This window comes from Ipomoea nil, unplaced genomic scaffold, assembly GCF_001879475.1.
Source record: "Ipomoea nil cultivar Tokyo-kokei standard unplaced genomic scaffold, Asagao_1.1 scaffold2926, whole genome shotgun sequence".
NCBI classification, from domain to species: domain Eukaryota; kingdom Viridiplantae; phylum Streptophyta; class Magnoliopsida; order Solanales; family Convolvulaceae; genus Ipomoea; species Ipomoea nil.
The window spans coordinates 2188522-2204236 of NW_017619354.1; the positions used below are offsets into that span (position 1 = coordinate 2188522).

The following is a 15715-nucleotide window of genomic DNA, read 5'->3' on the forward strand; positions in this document are numbered from 1 at the left end:
TGTTGTGCATAATTTGAATTATATAGTTCATTCATTCTGAATATATAATTCAAATTATGCAGTTATGCACAACATAACACCATTAACGGCAATCAAAACTGGTTTTTTTTTTAAAGTCAAACGCGTCATTTTTCAAAATGACGCTATTTTTACAACCGTATGCACCATGCATGATGCATACGGTTGCACGGCATAATTTGCGTTTTTCTACCTTTCCTTTCTACGCTAAATTCTAATTTCTGGTCCAACCCATATCCAAACAATTGTTATGCGTTGGACCCGTGTCCAGCATGCTTGCTGGACACAGGTAACAATGCCGTTAGGCACTGTTATCTTTTTTTTTTTTTTTTTTAAATTTCAGACCGCTTTATTATATGAGTATATATTCATAATTTTATTACTATATTATTAATAATTGTACATTCATAACTCCATAACTGTACGTTCATAACTCTATAACTGTACATTCATAACTCCATAACTGTACATTCATAACTCCATAACTGTACATTCATAACTCTATAATTGTACATTCATAATTTTCGAAGCTCTATGTTCACAATTTTAGAGCTCTATGTTCATAATTTTATCACTATATGTTCATAATTGTAAGTTCATAATGTTAGAGCTCTTTGTTCATAATTCGATCAATAACTGTAGATTCATAATTCCATAACTGTAGATTCATAATCTCATAACTGTAGATTCATAACTCCATAACTGTACATTCATAACTCCATAACTGTACATTCATAATCTTCGAAGCTCTATATTCACAATTTTAAAGCTCCATGGTCATAATTTTATCACTATATATGTTTATAATTGCAAGTTCATAATGTTAGAGCTCTGTGTTCATAATTTCATAATTGCATAACTGTACATTCATAATCCAAAAAAAAAAATAACGTCGTTAACGGCAAAACGCGCGCGATTTTTTTTTTTTTTTTTTTTTAACTAAATGACGCGTTTTTTTTTTTAAAACGACGTCGTTTTGGGCCCGTGTCCACAATTCACTGTGGACACGGTCCAGGGCATAATTTGCCATATCCAAATGTTTTGGGCTAGAAAATTTGTGGGCCGATTTATTGTTGAATTACTTTCATTGAATTAGGCACAGCCCAACAATTCGTGATGAAATCATTTTCCTATTAATTAATTAATTAATTAATATTCATAAGATCAAAATCACTCAAGTAACAAAATAGTTAACTCACTATCACAATACAATTTCCAATAATTAATAAAACCCTGTCCCTCCTTAATCAACACGAAATCAATTGTTTGCAAAAATCTTTCACCCAGATTTACCATTCAACCCCTTTCCCCTTCCCCACGATTTCTCCTTTATCTCTCTGCAGAAGACGCTCTCTTTAATTTAATCCTCTTAATTCCATTCTTGGTCTTATCCCTCGTTTTCTCCGATTGTCTCATCTTCAATCTTCAATTAAGGTATTTTTTTGTTGTTTTGTTTGTGTAATTTGTATTGACACATGCTTTTTCTGGCATTATTTCATCCCGATTCAAGGAATCTTTTAGATAATATTTGAATAAATAAAATAATTATTTTAGGGTTCAGGATAAGCTCTAGACTTGGTCATCGGTGAGGTTTTGCTTAGATGCATTAATCGATTTCGTTTAATTAGGGTTTATATCTTTTTTTCTTGTCTAATTTGGTGTTCCTTTTGATAATTAGGATGAATCTTTTGTTGAAAAGGAATGATCTTTTCGTAAATTGCTAGTTATGTCTAGTAAAATTGCTGGTAATTTAAGGGAAAGCTGATAATGTGAGCTATTTGTTCTAAACACTGACTTCTTAGTTCATTTTTTTTTTCAAATTTAAAAATTATTTTTTTAAACAAACAATAGTTATTAAAGTAAATTAACTGTTACAAGAGAGGATGATCAGTCTGATGCCTCTCTAAATCGAATTGACTCTAAGAGGCAAATTGCCAAAATCCAAATGAAGATGAATCTTAGTTCATATGTTGGCTTCTTGTTTTGATTTTTGAATTTTTTGCTATTTTTGAGAAAGAAGACTTTTTTTTTTTTTTAAAAAAAGGAAACCTACTCCTTTATACCTAGGGTGAGTGCCCAGCAAATTTTAGTGCTTAAATAGATAATTCAAATTTGAGAAAGAAGACTGAGTAGATTATGTACATGCCTACGATTCACTTTTCTCTTAAAGGCTATTCGAATGCAGTTCAAGTAGTGATGTCATTCCCATGAGATAATAATAGAATGCACTTTGGAGGGTCTTTTTTGTTCAATTTGTGGTCAATTTATGAATCTTTTTCCCCGTTCTTGGGGTTTTGCCTTTGTATATGTTGTCAGTAATTTTGATCAATAATAATAGGTTGGCTCCACCAAATAACATTGTAATTCACTGTGATTGGTAGCTTTCAGTGTGGTCGGGGTAAAACTCTGGCAAGTGGTTTGATGTAGGAAGAATTTCACTACTGTTATAGTTGTTATATTTATTCTTTCTCTTTAAAAAAATTTAAATCCTGAAATAATTTTATTAGTAGTTAGGCCTTTGCTGTGTATTCTAAAGGTGTTCTATGTTTAAAATTTTTTATGTTGTTAGTGGATATGCTATTTATGATAATGCATTGAAAACGGACTGCATCTGGAACTTCTTTAGTGTTAAGTTGTTTGCTGTGCATTTGCAAGGATTTCTGTTTCCATAAAAAACACTTGCTTATATAAGTCTTCTATGATCTTTAACATGTGTATAAAGTTTGTGTGTTTCCATGTGGCAGGAGGATATTGCACAATGGAGTCTTCAAAAGAGACAGGTTGCCAAGCTTCAGAAGGCCCAATCTTTTGTGTTAACAATTGCGGCTTCTTTGGGAGTGCAGCCACGATGAATATGTGTTCCAAGTGCCACAAAGACATGATCTTGAAGCAGGAACAGGCCAAGCTAGCCGCTTCGTCCATCGAGAACATTGTTAATGGAAACGCAAGCAACCCTAAAGAATCCACGGCTGCTGCTGCTGCTGTTGCAATTGACGTGCAATCCGGGCCGTTGGAACTGAAGGTCATTTCTCCACAAGCTTCTTCCGATTCATCATCATCGGGCCAGAGCTCAGAGGCGAAGGCGAAAGAAGGGCCTAGCAGGTGCAATACTTGCCGCAAACGGGTGGGCCTGACCGGGTTCAGTTGCAAGTGCGGGAACCTCTTCTGCGCCGCTCACCGTTACTCTGATAAACACCAATGCCCGTTCGACTATCAGAACGCTGCTCGGGATGCGATAGCCAAGGCAAACCCCGTCATCGTAGCAGAAAAGCTGAACAAGATATAAGGGCTCTCTGGACTTGAAACCCTATGATGATGCTTCAGATAAGTTGGCCCATTTTATGTGTTCTCTTTTGGATGCTGCAATGGTAACAAGGCTTGCAAGTTAAAAAAGTGAACTTTTTAGTCCTTGTGAATTCCTAAACTCTATCTATCTCCTGTGTGTAATGTCATTATTTGTGCTGCTCTGGAATCTGTAACTTCTCTCCTCATTTTCTGCAAATCTCCACTCTCATTTCTTGCTATAATGCCTATATATATGAAAACAGAAATATAATTCTTTGCTTTTCTGGGTACAACCAGCCAGATTAGTGGTGGCAACAATCATTATACTGTGGACCATGATCCATCTGGTAAGGTGAATCATTGATATAAGGTTCATTTTCATTACACTGAATGTTCATTTTTAGTTCATTGAATGTTTATTTTTAGTGTACTGAAGGTTTATTATTTCGTATACTATCTAAAAATAAACATTTATTGGTGGTTTGCATTGTAATGTGAACCATGATCGGCAATAGGTTGCCCTAGTTGGACAGTTTTGGGTTTGTGATAATTGAGTTTGTAACCAATAGTAGATGTATGGACCATGGTCCAAAAATAACATTGTTTTGTGTAATTTTTCACGTGATCCACTATAATATATATTTTTATTACTCATAATGTATATTATTTGAATTTATAAAGTACATTATCTTACTTCATTATTTTAACATTAATACATTATTTTAACTCATAATGTACATTATTCTAATTCATAAAATTCAACGACGTTGTTTGGATCGTGGTTTGTGCAGCTGTGTGGATCATTTGTCGTTTGTAACGGGAACGGGTTCGGGATAAAGGAACCTATCCATTTTATCGGGGGCCCAAATTAACTTTCTTGGGTCTTTTACAGGCCTTTTCAGATTGGGCCATGCCCAAGTGAAGGCCCAAAATCTTAGAAATGTAGTTTTGCTTTCAGCAGGTTCTGTTTTGTCACGTTGTTTCTCGAAAGACAAACAACCTTTCCTGGAAACAATCAAAAGAGGAGCGGTTGTCCTGTTCTGTTCGCTGGATTTGAATCTGTGTAATTCTTGGATTTACTAAAACACCCCTGTAAGTGGAAACTTGATGGATGCTCTGCAGACTGCAAAAATGATTTTTAAAAAATGAGAATCAAGCACGTATAGGCCTACCATTTTCTCTTTCTGACACCATTTCCGGTAAATGCCCCCGTGAAAATGTGAAATTCCCTTTTCTTCCACTTTCTGTTTTTGCTTTTCAGTCCTTCACCTGTTGACTTCTTTCACAAAAACTCCCAAAAATAGAACCCCTATAATGCAACTGAAAATGAATGCTCAAGTCTGAATATTTGCGGAGTGTTTGGTTATTGGTTAATGGTTAATGAAAATCTAATATTGTATTTAAAATCTTTAAAAAGTTATAATGTGATACATTATTATTATTATAGGAAAAATGGTCAAATAGACACTCAAACTTTAACTGCAAAGTCAATTAGGTCCTTAAGCATTTTAAAGTTGTAATTAAACTTGTTAACATTGTATTTTGGTGAATGAAGGCGACCAGTCACCTTCCAGAGTGAGAGTCGCCTTCCTTCTCCACGACCAGCAACTGTTCGCCGGTCACCATTTTTTTTTTTTTTTTTTTGGGTCAGAATTTGTATTAAAATGACGCCGAAAGGTTGTCGGAACCCTAGTGATATGTGATAGCAAATCACTAACCCGTTTTTGAGTTTCATTGCACCAAAATATAATGTTAACGCGTTTAATTGCAACTTTAAAATGTTTAAAGCCTTAATTGACTTTTCAGGTAAAATTCAAAGGTCTATTTCACCCTTTTCCCTACATTATTAAAGATGAAAATATAATGATAAAAGTCACCACCTTATTAAAATAGGGACAAAAACTATTACTGTCAAAAATGGAAGATCAATAATGCTTATATTAATAAATAATGAACTGAAATCTTTATTTTATATAAATATAAGGATCTAACATACTATTTTTAGTTAATTCAATTTTGAATAAATTATTCAAACACAACTATGGAGTATAATTTTTTTTTTTAAATGAATAATTGAAATCTGAATAGTAATTTCACTAATTTGGGGCTGGCAAATGTTCAAACAATGAAACTAAATAAATGAAAGATGCTCTCACCAGTCACGAAGCACCAATCCCAAGGCAATATTCCCTAATCTCTCCTCTTAATCCTGCAATTTTAACATCATTACATTAATTAGAAAAACAACAAAATGATGCACACAAAACAACACTGCATTAAAACGGCGTAGTATAGAGACAGACAACAGTCAAACAAAATTCAAATTAATCTCATCGATCAAATGTACTATGTACTTATGTAGTATAACCACCAAAATTCAAACTTGAAGTAATGAGTTTTATGGACAAAAACCTCCATTGTTGTCGTCATCAATCCCACACCTGACACAACGTTGTTTTCTCAGGTTCTGCAACTCCTGGTTGCGCAACTCTTTTTCCATGCAAAATATTTAATCTTTTCAGATTGCTGGGTATACAAAGATTCAATTTTTAGTTAGCCATAGCCATGAACAGTTTGAATTTCGCCCCACCATTTTTCTTCTTCTTCTTCTTTGTGGTGTCTGTTGTTCCTCTCTGTTCATCTCTCAGTTCGGATGGGCTGTCGCTTTTAGCTTTGAAAGCCGCCATTAATTCCGACCCAGCTCAGGTGCTGGCGAGTTGGTCCGAGTCGGACTCAACGCCTTGCCAGTGGGCTGGGATAGCCTGTGATGACACCCACCGAGTAACCTCTGTTTCCCTCTCCGGCAGCAACCTCGCCGGCTACCTTCCCTCCGAAATCGGCGCTCTGTCTTCTCTCGCCTCTCTTAATCTCTCCGGCAACAACTTCTCCAACCTCATTCCTGCTCATCTCTTCAACGCCACTTCTCTCGTCTCTCTTGATCTCTCCCGGAACTCCTTCTCCGGCCCCTTGCCGCCCCAAATCACCACTCTCACAACCCTCACCCATCTCGACCTTTCGTCCAATCTCCTTAACGGTTCTCTCCCTGAGGACCTCATTAGCCTCTCCCACCTCGTCGGAGCCTTGAACCTCTCGTATAATTCTTTTTCCGGCCAAGTTCCCGCCTCGTACGGCCGGTTCCCTGCAACGCTCAGCTTGGATCTCCGGCATAACAACCTCACCGGAAAAATACCCACGGAGGGGTCTTTGTTGAACCAGGGACCCACCGCATTTACCGGGAACCCTTACCTCTGCGGGTTCCCATTGGAGACTCAATGCCCGGAGCCAGAAGCTCAAAACCCTAGAATCTTCCCGAATCAAGAACCTCCGAAAGATCCAATCTTTTCATCAAATGAGCTTGGAGAGAGAGGTAAAGCGAGAAACGGGTCCGGGGCGGTTTCTTTAATTTCCGGCGTCTCGGTGGTGATCGGAGTGGTGTTTTTTTCGGTATGGGCATACCGGAAAAAATGGAATTCCGTTGAGGAAAATCCGGAGAAACAAAACCCGGACACGACGGAAGCGCACAAGACCGAAGAGGGGCAAAAAGAAAAAGAAAAATACTCAGTTCTCGACGAAGGATTCTCTTTGGAAATAGAGGATTTATTGAGGGCGTCAGCATACGTAGTAGGAAAGAGTAGAAGTGGTATAGTGTATAAGGTGGTGGTGGGCGGCTCCGCCGTGAGCGGCGGCGCCACCGTGGTGGCAGTGAGACGCCTAAGCGAGGGAGACTCCCCGTGGAGTTTCAGGGAATTCGAAGCCGCAGTTGAGGCCATTGCCAGAGTCCAACACCCCAACATTGTTAGACTCCGAGCTTATTACTATGCCAGTGATGAAAAATTGCTAATTACAGATTTTATCCATAATGGGAGCTTATACAATGCTTTGCACGGTAAGCATCGATCTATCGTCTTCTTCCTTAGTTTGTTTTGTGTTTTTGCATTGCATAATCATAATTCCATTCGTTACTGATTAGTGATCACAACAATCCCGGCATTTAAGACGACTGAACAAAATACTAATGCTTGTTGAGTTGTGGCAAGTGGCAATAGACTACATTGCAAGTATATATGTAGGAGAATAGCGGATAGACTTCGTGTTTATGGTAGTTTTGGTGTCGAATTTTTATCCAAATTGAAGTGAAATAAGAGAAATTTATGGTAATCTGCCTGGTTTTGGGTAGTTATTGAAAGCTTATTAAGGGCATGCGTAGTGGAAACTGGAAAAAAAGTTAGGAAGCTAGGAGCTTATTTTGAAACCCAAAATAAGTTCTTATTTTAAGCTAGGAGCTTATTTTGGAAACATTACCAAACAGAGCTTATAGCTTATTAGTAGCTTAAAATAAGCTCTGCCAAATAGAGCCTATATGGATCGATGTGATGCATTTGTCTATTTTGGTTGGTGGGTGAGCCTCAGAGCATACATACTGTAAATAATAATGACTTTGCACTTGTGAACCTGCTTATCTGCTGTACTTTATCGCTATAAGCTAATGGTATTTTTGTTGCACCTGACAAATTGCTCGGTTCTTTCTCCTGTCTCCCTAAGCTTGCTTGTGATATATGTGCTCCACTATTATGTTTACCTGTGACAGGGTACACGGTGAAAACTGTCGAATTCATTTACTATACATTGTTTGAAACACCAGAAGACATAATTAATTTATGGACCCTACGATAATCATCCCCAGGTTGGGTGTTTGCTAGTGTGACCAAATTTTCACAAATCACACTTGAAAGAAATGATTTTTTGCTTGAAATATTTCACGGGCCCTCGGATTTCTGTGATTCTTGCTTAGTACCGACTGTTGTAGAACTTTAAGATTGTTGCTGAAGTAATGACAACTTAGTGTGGATGTCTTCGTTTTAATTTTGCTAATAACGTTGTCGGGCTGAGCATTGCAGGAGGACCTGGAAATTTGTTGGTGGCGCCGTTATCATGGGCAATGAGATTGAAGATTGCTCGAGGCATTGCGAGGGGTTTGGTGCACATCCATGAATGCGGTCCAAAGAGATATGTTCATGGGAACATAAAATCCTCGAAAATCCTTCTCGATGAAGACTTAAAGCCCTACATATCTGGTTTTGGATTGACACGCCTTGTGCCAAGCCTGTCAGGTCAGAAAGGAATGAACTCAAACCAGTTCATAATTAGCCCAAGAAGTTCAAACTCGTCCTTCGAGGCACCCGAAGCTCGGGCTGCAGGCAGCAAACTAACCCAGAAATGTGATGTGTATTCTTTCGGGGTCGTGCTTCTGGAGATTCTAACCGGGCGATTGCCAGATGGAGGAGGAGGAGGAGCAGACGAGGATGGGAAGGGGATAGAGTGCGTAGTGAGGAAGGCGTTTCGGGAGGAAAGACCGTTGTCAGAGATCATAGACCCCGCTCTTATGCATGAAGTTCATGCCAAAAAACAGGTGGTGGCGACGTTTCATATCGCCCTGAACTGCACCGAGCTGGATCCTGAACTTCGGCCTCGGATGAGAGCTGTTGCAGACAGCCTAGATCGCGTCAAATCGCAGTGACAAGACAATGTTTAAGGTGTTGTAGAGAAATATGGAGCCTTTATTTTGTTGGCATATAATGTTTAAGGTGTTTGGTTCATTTGTTGTTTGAGAATGGGATGAGTTGAAGCATTTTGTAATGAAACTGATGGTTGTTGCTTCCCTATGTGGTGTTGTTGCACCTTTGCTGCTCATTGCATTCGTCTATTTCTAACCTTATCCTTCCAATACTTTTTCACTTTTAAAAGCAATGTTGAAAAAATCGCTAGGCACCTAAAACACTTAGGCGGATGCTTAAAAGGCCTACTGCCTAGTGCCTAGGCGCAATTTTTACAACACGATTTAAAAGTGAGTCTCAATAATTTCACATTATTAATTTTACAATTTCAATTAACCTTGTGGTCAAACAACATAAAGTAATTCTTCCAAATAAGAGATTGGGCTGAGTCAATAGTACTCAAAAAAAAAAAAAAACTATCTTTTCTAATACTCTCATTCTCAAAATGATCACACTATCATATATTATATTATAATAATAATAAATTGACAAATAAAAAATTAATACATAAAAAACTTCCATCTAGCAAGCTTGCAAGCCACATGTATTACAAAAAAAAAAATGATAATAATAATAATTAAATAAACCACATTATCTTCCACCTCATTATGAAAGTGGTAAACTTTTCAATCCTTATACCATGGACCAGGGTTCACAGTGTACTGTTGGACCCTAGTGCATGTGTATATGTGTCTTATGTTGAGCGTTTTTCTATTTTGTGTTATGAAATTCTGTATTTTAAAAATATGAATTATGTATCTGAAATAAATTAGTAATTGTGTCTTATACTATGAATTTATGTATCTTTGTGTTGTAAAATTTTGTGCCTATGAACACAAATTGTGCACTTATATCAGATTTGAAAAATAAGTAAATATATAACATACCTCGTATTGTGATTTTTTGTGTCTTGAACTATGAAATTTTGTACCTCTTTATTTTAATTCATGTGTCCATAATACTATATGCACTTTGGTCCATGATATAAATTGACTAAACTTTCAGGATTGATGATAGTCTTTATGAGTGATCATCCATAAATCCCATAAACTCAAATGTTGTGGTGTCCATAATATATATCGCCTTATAAGATATGAAATATAAGAAGGCCTTAAATTGACTATTAAGTTGAATAAATAATGTAATTGAATTTATAACTGTTAACAACCATTTAAAAAGGTATCACTATCAATATAATAATAGGTTAACACTAATTTGAATCACACGTGAAATTTTGATGTTGCCCAAGTGGATTTCAATTGTACAAATTCTGATTTTGAATTTTTGTTAAATATAACCATGACATTATCCAGCGATCAAACTGGTGTCCCCGGCTTCTCCAACGAAGGAGAAGGTCATGACCACTGGTTGCCTTCCCCTTCTTGGAGAAGTCAGCGACCAAACTGGTGTCGCCGGCTTCTCCAGTAAAGGAGATGGCCACCTTCTTCGCTAGAGAAACCGGTGACCGGTGTCGCCGGCGACCAAATTATTTTTAAAGAAAAAACACTCACAAACGCAAGTCCCACTTACTTTTGTGGTTTGACCAATTCCGACATCTAACGCATGTCCCAAACGATCATTTTCATATTTTTGTCCACAAAAATGGTCAGTCACATTTCAGGAAATGCATGCTTCTGCCTTCACATTGTAGTCATTTTCCTCCATTTTCATACCCTAAAATGTGAAATAGTTATGTAGTATATATATATATAATAAATTGTTGAGCAACCCGCCAAGTTGGTTAAACAGTTGATTTGGTAATCATAATATTATAAGTTTAATTTTGACAGGAGTGATTTATTAGTCTACTTGATATGAGCCGATTAGGCGATTAGTGACAAAAAAAAAAAAAAAAAAAAAAAAAAAAAGATAAGTTCAGGTACAACAGAAAATTGTATTTTAACATAAAAAATTGCGATATGAGAGGGTAGTATTAAATAAGAGATTGAACATGGCAATGGCAACCATAATATATAATATGTTAAATTTTGGGGTTAGGTGAATCTCAGAGTTCCCAAAAAGTTTGCAGCTTTATCCTTAATTAGAAAATTTTAAAGTGAGTTTGCTACCATTTCTGGCCCCTATTCCACTGTCCTCAAACTTTACCATATTTGTCATAGGAATCAATTTTTCTTCATCTCCCCCTATACTTACTACTTCTTGTTTCATTTCAAAGGACCAAAAAATAGCACCAGATAGATCTACCTCTCTTCTCCTCTCTGCTAACAAGAACCTGGAATAAAGAAGTATTCTTTCTTGCTTCAACCTCAAGACTTCACTGCCAGACTGCTTAACAAACAAGCAGTTCAGTTCTTGATATAGTAGTGTATGTGGTTCTTTTCTGGCAGAGAAAAGTTGGGAAGGAATGAATGGTGATTCCCAGGCTTTGTGTTCTGATTCCCTGAATTCAAACCCCAAACAAGGCCTGTTTTCCAACACCAGGGAGCTATTCATGGACTCTCCTAATCAGAACAGTTCTGGGTTGTTGAGGTTCCCGTCAGCCCCGGGTTCTTGCTTTGAGAATCTCAGCCATGGAGTTGACAAGAATGGGGATAACAGTACTGGGAATGATGGGTTGGATTCAAAATTCAATCTTGGTTTGATTAATGGCTCTGCTGTTCTGAATTCACAGTTGCCACCTCAATATCCATGGAAGATCCCAGGTAGTGTGAACTTAGTGGAAACGGATCATTCTGGGCAGCCCAAATTGGTGTCCAGTTTCATGAGACAGAATAGTTCACCTCCTGCCCTATTCTCACCTCAAAATGGTACTGCTTATTGACAACTCCTAATATGTGGTTCAGTCACTCTTACCAAACTTTAATGCTTTCTTCTTCAAAAAGTGGTTTGCAGAAACTATATATATTAAATTTAGCAGTTTAGGAATCAGTTCTTAATTGCTTTTACCAAACTTTTAGATACATCATTGAGTACCTTTTTGAGTTCCTAAGTTTTATGCAAATATGAACTTGTGGTATCTTCATTGAGGGTTATCTGTAGCAAATTAAAGAATGGGAGTGAAGAAATTCCACATTGATATATCCAATAACTGAAATTTGATCATAAATTTTCAGGTTATGCCCGGTTGAGGGGTGATCTTGGTGGCTGCTACAGAGTGGGAAATGGTATTAATGGAGCCTCGAGCCGTTGTTTGAGTAGGCTGAAGCCTCAAATGAGTAATTTGTCTCAAATCACAGAAGTTGAGAAGAAGAGCTATGCGGGAAGTGTCACTGATGATGATGAGAAGCCTGGAAATGGCAATTCAGACACTCGGTTTTACAGTTCTGAATTCCCCTTTAGTTCTTGGAGTGACTCTCCAGCAGTATTTTCACAAGGCAAAACATTCAATAATGCCGACACTCAGGTTTGACAAGATTCCTAGCTCGATCTGAATTTCGTTTAAGATTGATTCCTGATTTTGATTTTGAAGTGGAACGAACGTACTCTTATTGTGTGTAACTAGATCGGAGACCTTGGACCTCGGCCCCAGATTTTGTCACATCACTCGAGTTTACCAAAAACATTGCAATTACAACAAAGTGTTCCTTGTAAGATCCGTGCCAAACGAGGCTGTGCAACTCATCCTAGAAGCATTGCAGAGAGGGTAAGAGAATGATTGCCTTTTGGTATTAATATTATCAGTAAACATTCTTAATTATTTTTTCACGTTTTGCTTCTGTTATTCCCGACTTGTAAATCAAGAAACTGATACATATAATTATGTTCTCTTCAGGTAAGAAGAACGCGGATCAGTGAAAGAATGAGAAAGCTACAAGAACTTGTTCCAAACATGGACAAAGTAGGCTCTTTTTAGTCTGTTTTACATCATCAGTTACTGTTATCTTTCGTCCACGAAACTAATTTGCAGTTCTTCCTGTCAGCAAACCAACACGGCAGACATGCTAGATTTGGTGGTGGAATACATCAAAGACCTCCAAAAACAATACAAGGTATAATGCAGTAATTAATCCTCAACACATTATGAAAACTGCAGCATATCTATACTGATCAATCTGTATAATTATGCATTATGCATTCATTGCTTGTTTCCAGAGCCTCGATGAAACTCGAGCCAACTGCAAATGCTCCGCTATGCAGGCGCCCCTTTCAAATCGAACGGTGTGATTTGCTTCTGCCAAATTGGAATGGAGAAGAAACAAAAGAGAGTTGGGGAGTCTGTCTTAGTGTTTTCTTCTTGGAAGTTTTAGAAGAAGTCAGGTAATAGATTATTTGAAATGATCATACCCATAAGATGATAGATGTTGTAATACAATGTCAAGTGTTGAGCATATAACCATTAATGTGCAATCCAACTATTGAAATGGAGGACATGCTTTAATTAAGAGGAATAAAATTAGTGAGAAATTATTAGAAAAAGTGTGGATTAGTTGCTAGTATAGGATATGCATTATTTCTTTTCCCTTTAGTGCAATAAAATTCTTTATAGACTCTATTACAATGTAATATCTGTTACCGGGAGAGCTACTTCGTGCCACTATAGCACAAGGTTGAGTAAAATTGTGTCACAAATTTTATTATAAATAAAATAAAATACTGAAACAAATTAAACACATAAAAACAGTTAATGGGCCCCGCACTGGCCGTTGGTCCTCTCTTAGTTTTCTTTCTCCTCAACGTAACCTTTCCAGTTTCCTCTCTCTTGCGCAAAAGAACATCCATCAAACCAAGAAAATCACCATCTCCGATCCAAATATTCTCTGTAAATCTGTAATTGTATGTATATATTCACAAACCCTAAGATTAAATCTATATATACAAGATTGCATTGGGTGGGTTATCTTCACATACATACCCGAATTGAATCAGCTTTCGAATTCTGATCTGATCTTCATTCCAGTGCAAGAAATAATTGGTTTGATAAATTTCAGCTGGGAGCAGTGTTGTTTTCATTCAATTCCTGAATCATATATATATATATGGTGATGGTGAAAGGTAAATGTTGAAAAAGCGTTGGTTGAGGAAATTAAAAAGATCATAGCCGGGATCGCGAGATAATATATATAATGTCGAATTTATATGGAGAATATAATAAGAAGATTGATTATGTATTCAAGGTTGTGTTGATTGGGGATTCAGCAGTGGGGAAATCAAATCTCCTGGGCAGGTTTGCCAGGAACGAGTTCAGTTTCGATTCAAAGGCTACCATAGGCGTCGAGTTTCAGACTAAAACTCTTATCATGGATCAAAAGACTGTTAAGGCACAGATTTGGGACACTGCTGGCCAAGAAAGGTACCTACTTCTTTTCATTCAAATTCTGTTCTCTCTCCCTTTTTGTGTTATGATCAAACGCTTTTACAACCATGACCTGTACTCTAATACCATTTCACTGTAATTAGTAGTGAAGATTCAATTTTATTTATTTATATATCTGCATAGTAATATGTGCTCGAAAGGTAAGGCGTTGAACTTGGGTCTTCAGACATCCGCCCAATAATCTCTTAGCCATCTAGTACTAGACGAATTGTCATACCAAGGACCAAAGTTCATATTGCATTGTAAACCTTAATATAAAAATTTTGTGTTTAACATGACACATTTTGTACATGTGATTAACAATTTATGTATTGTAAATAAATTGCGGGCACATAACATGGTAATTACAAACACATAATATGATAACTACAGACACATAAATTGTTAACTGCAAGTACATAATATGTTAACTGTAGACACATAATGTTGGTTAACATGTTATGTGTCTGTAGTTGACAATTTATGTGTCTGTAGTTATCATGTTACGTCTGTAGTTATCATGTGATGTGTCTTCAATTTGTTTATAGGTACGACGGAGTGTGTCAACCACAGATACATAATTTGAAAGTTATTTTTAGATTAGGGTCAACAATGCAAGTTAAACCTTGATCCATGATATATTTTGTTGTGTTGGACCATCCTTCAGACTTCCGTCCAACAGTATCTCTGTTTGTCCTGTTCCATTCCTTCCTAAGGAATAAACCTATGATCCCAAGCTTGAGTTAGATCTGAAACTGTTAGGATTAGCTAATAATGGTGTGTGTGTGTGCGCGCGCGCACGCGCAGGTATAGAGCGGTAACGAGTGCGTACTACAGAGGGGCAGTGGGAGCAATGCTAGTATTCGACTTGACCAAGCGACAGTCGTTCGACCACATGGCACGGTGGCTGGAGGAGCTTCGAGGGCACGCAGACAAGAACATCGTCATAATGCTGATTGCAAACAAGTGTGATTTAGCTCATCTGCGGGCTGTGCCAACAGAAGATGCCCAGGAATTTGCAGAGAGGGAGAACTTATTCTTCATGGAAACTTCTGCGATGGAAGCAACCAACGTGGAGACCGCATTCATGACTATCCTCACCGAAATCTATAAAATCATCAGCAAGAAAACACTTGTGGCAATCGATGATGCTAACCCTGGTTCCCTTAAGGGTACTAGGATTAATGTTGTTCCTGGTGAGGAGCCTGATTCTGCAGGTGCCAGTGGTAGTAGGTGTTGCAGATAGTATAATGATTTCCGCTCTTAGTTTTCTTCAATTATGTTTTTGGGATCCATTTTAGCTAGGAAACACTACTTTTGTTATTAGAAACGTTATGAGTGAGACAGACAGAGAATAGTGAGTAAGTTGTTGGTCGGTCTAGCTGTGTTTGTTTGTATGTAAACAACAATTCATATTCAAAAGAGTGTATGAATAACACATCAAGTTTTGCACAAATTAAGATGGATTTGCATTTGGTTTAAAACTCTGGGTCTGGTCGAGATGGAGAGGGAAGGGGTTCTTGTTTATTTATTTAAAATTGTTTAAATGTTTTTTTTTTTTTAAATTAAACCTTTATCACTCCATCAACATACAATTGAAAGT

The 15715-nt window shown here is 37.2% G+C and overlaps 4 protein-coding genes across 7 annotated transcripts; all 4 read left to right on the forward strand.

Moving 5' to 3' along the window:
• The first annotated feature begins 1258 nt into the window (after nt 1-1258).
• On the forward strand, nt 1259-3583 carry LOC109162189 (zinc finger A20 and AN1 domain-containing stress-associated protein 8-like). 4 transcript variants are annotated; one of them, XM_019310926.1, is made up of 2 exons: nt 1259-1452; nt 2741-3583. In XM_019310926.1, exon 2 carries the CDS (start codon nt 2777-2779, stop codon nt 3302-3304), a length of 528 nt encoding a protein of 175 aa, XP_019166471.1. In that variant the 5' UTR covers nt 1259-1452; nt 2741-2776; the 3' UTR covers nt 3305-3583. The 4 variants fall into 4 exon arrangements, with proteins under 4 accessions (XP_019166471.1, XP_019166470.1, XP_019166473.1 ...); XM_019310925.1 differs by having other exon boundaries at nt 2763-3583; XM_019310928.1 differs by having other exon boundaries at nt 1259-1443; nt 2764-3583.
• Nucleotides 3584-5663: 2080 nt separating this feature from the next.
• On the forward strand, nt 5664-8962 carry LOC109161626 (receptor protein kinase-like protein ZAR1). The gene is made up of 2 exons (XM_019310112.1): nt 5664-7189; nt 8202-8962. The coding sequence occupies exons 1-2, from the start codon at nt 5869-5871 to the stop codon at nt 8819-8821; spliced, it is 1941 nt and encodes a 646-aa protein (XP_019165657.1). The 5' UTR covers nt 5664-5868; the 3' UTR covers nt 8822-8962.
• Nucleotides 8963-11208: 2246 nt separating this feature from the next.
• On the forward strand, nt 11209-13323 carry LOC109161634 (transcription factor bHLH130-like). Its single transcript, XM_019310124.1, has 7 exons — nt 11209-11626; nt 11933-12222; nt 12322-12462; nt 12592-12657; nt 12740-12808; nt 12912-13139; nt 13203-13323. The coding sequence occupies exons 1-6, from the start codon at nt 11224-11226 to the stop codon at nt 12981-12983; spliced, it is 1041 nt and encodes a 346-aa protein (XP_019165669.1). The 5' UTR covers nt 11209-11223; the 3' UTR covers nt 12984-13139; nt 13203-13323.
• Nucleotides 13324-14782: 1459 nt separating this feature from the next.
• Nucleotides 14783-15556, forward strand: LOC109161636 (ras-related protein RABA4d-like). The gene has a single exon (XM_019310125.1). It carries the CDS (start codon nt 14966-14968, stop codon nt 15356-15358), a length of 393 nt encoding a protein of 130 aa, XP_019165670.1. The 5' UTR covers nt 14783-14965; the 3' UTR covers nt 15359-15556.
• Nucleotides 15557-15715: the final 159 nt, after the last annotated feature.

Excerpts from the sequence above, each read along its gene's own strand:
- LOC109162189 (XM_019310926.1), top strand. The coding sequence starts at position 2,777 with ATGGAGTCTTCAAAAGAGACAGGTTGCCAAGCTTCAGAAGGCCCAATC.
- LOC109161626 (XM_019310112.1), top strand. The coding sequence starts at position 5,869 with ATGAACAGTTTGAATTTCGCCCCACCATTTTTCTTCTTCTTCTTCTTT. Across the intron at positions 7,190-8,201 it reads CTTATACAATGCTTTGCACG|GAGGACCTGGAAATTTGTTG; the intron begins GTAAGCATCGAT and ends TGAGCATTGCAG.
- LOC109161634 (XM_019310124.1), top strand. The coding sequence starts at position 11,224 with ATGAATGGTGATTCCCAGGCTTTGTGTTCTGATTCCCTGAATTCAAAC. Across the intron at positions 11,627-11,932 it reads CCTATTCTCACCTCAAAATG|GTTATGCCCGGTTGAGGGGT; the intron begins GTACTGCTTATT and ends ATAAATTTTCAG. Across the intron at positions 12,223-12,321 it reads TCAATAATGCCGACACTCAG|ATCGGAGACCTTGGACCTCG; the intron begins GTTTGACAAGAT and ends GTGTGTAACTAG.
- LOC109161636 (XM_019310125.1), top strand. The coding sequence starts at position 14,966 with ATGCTAGTATTCGACTTGACCAAGCGACAGTCGTTCGACCACATGGCA.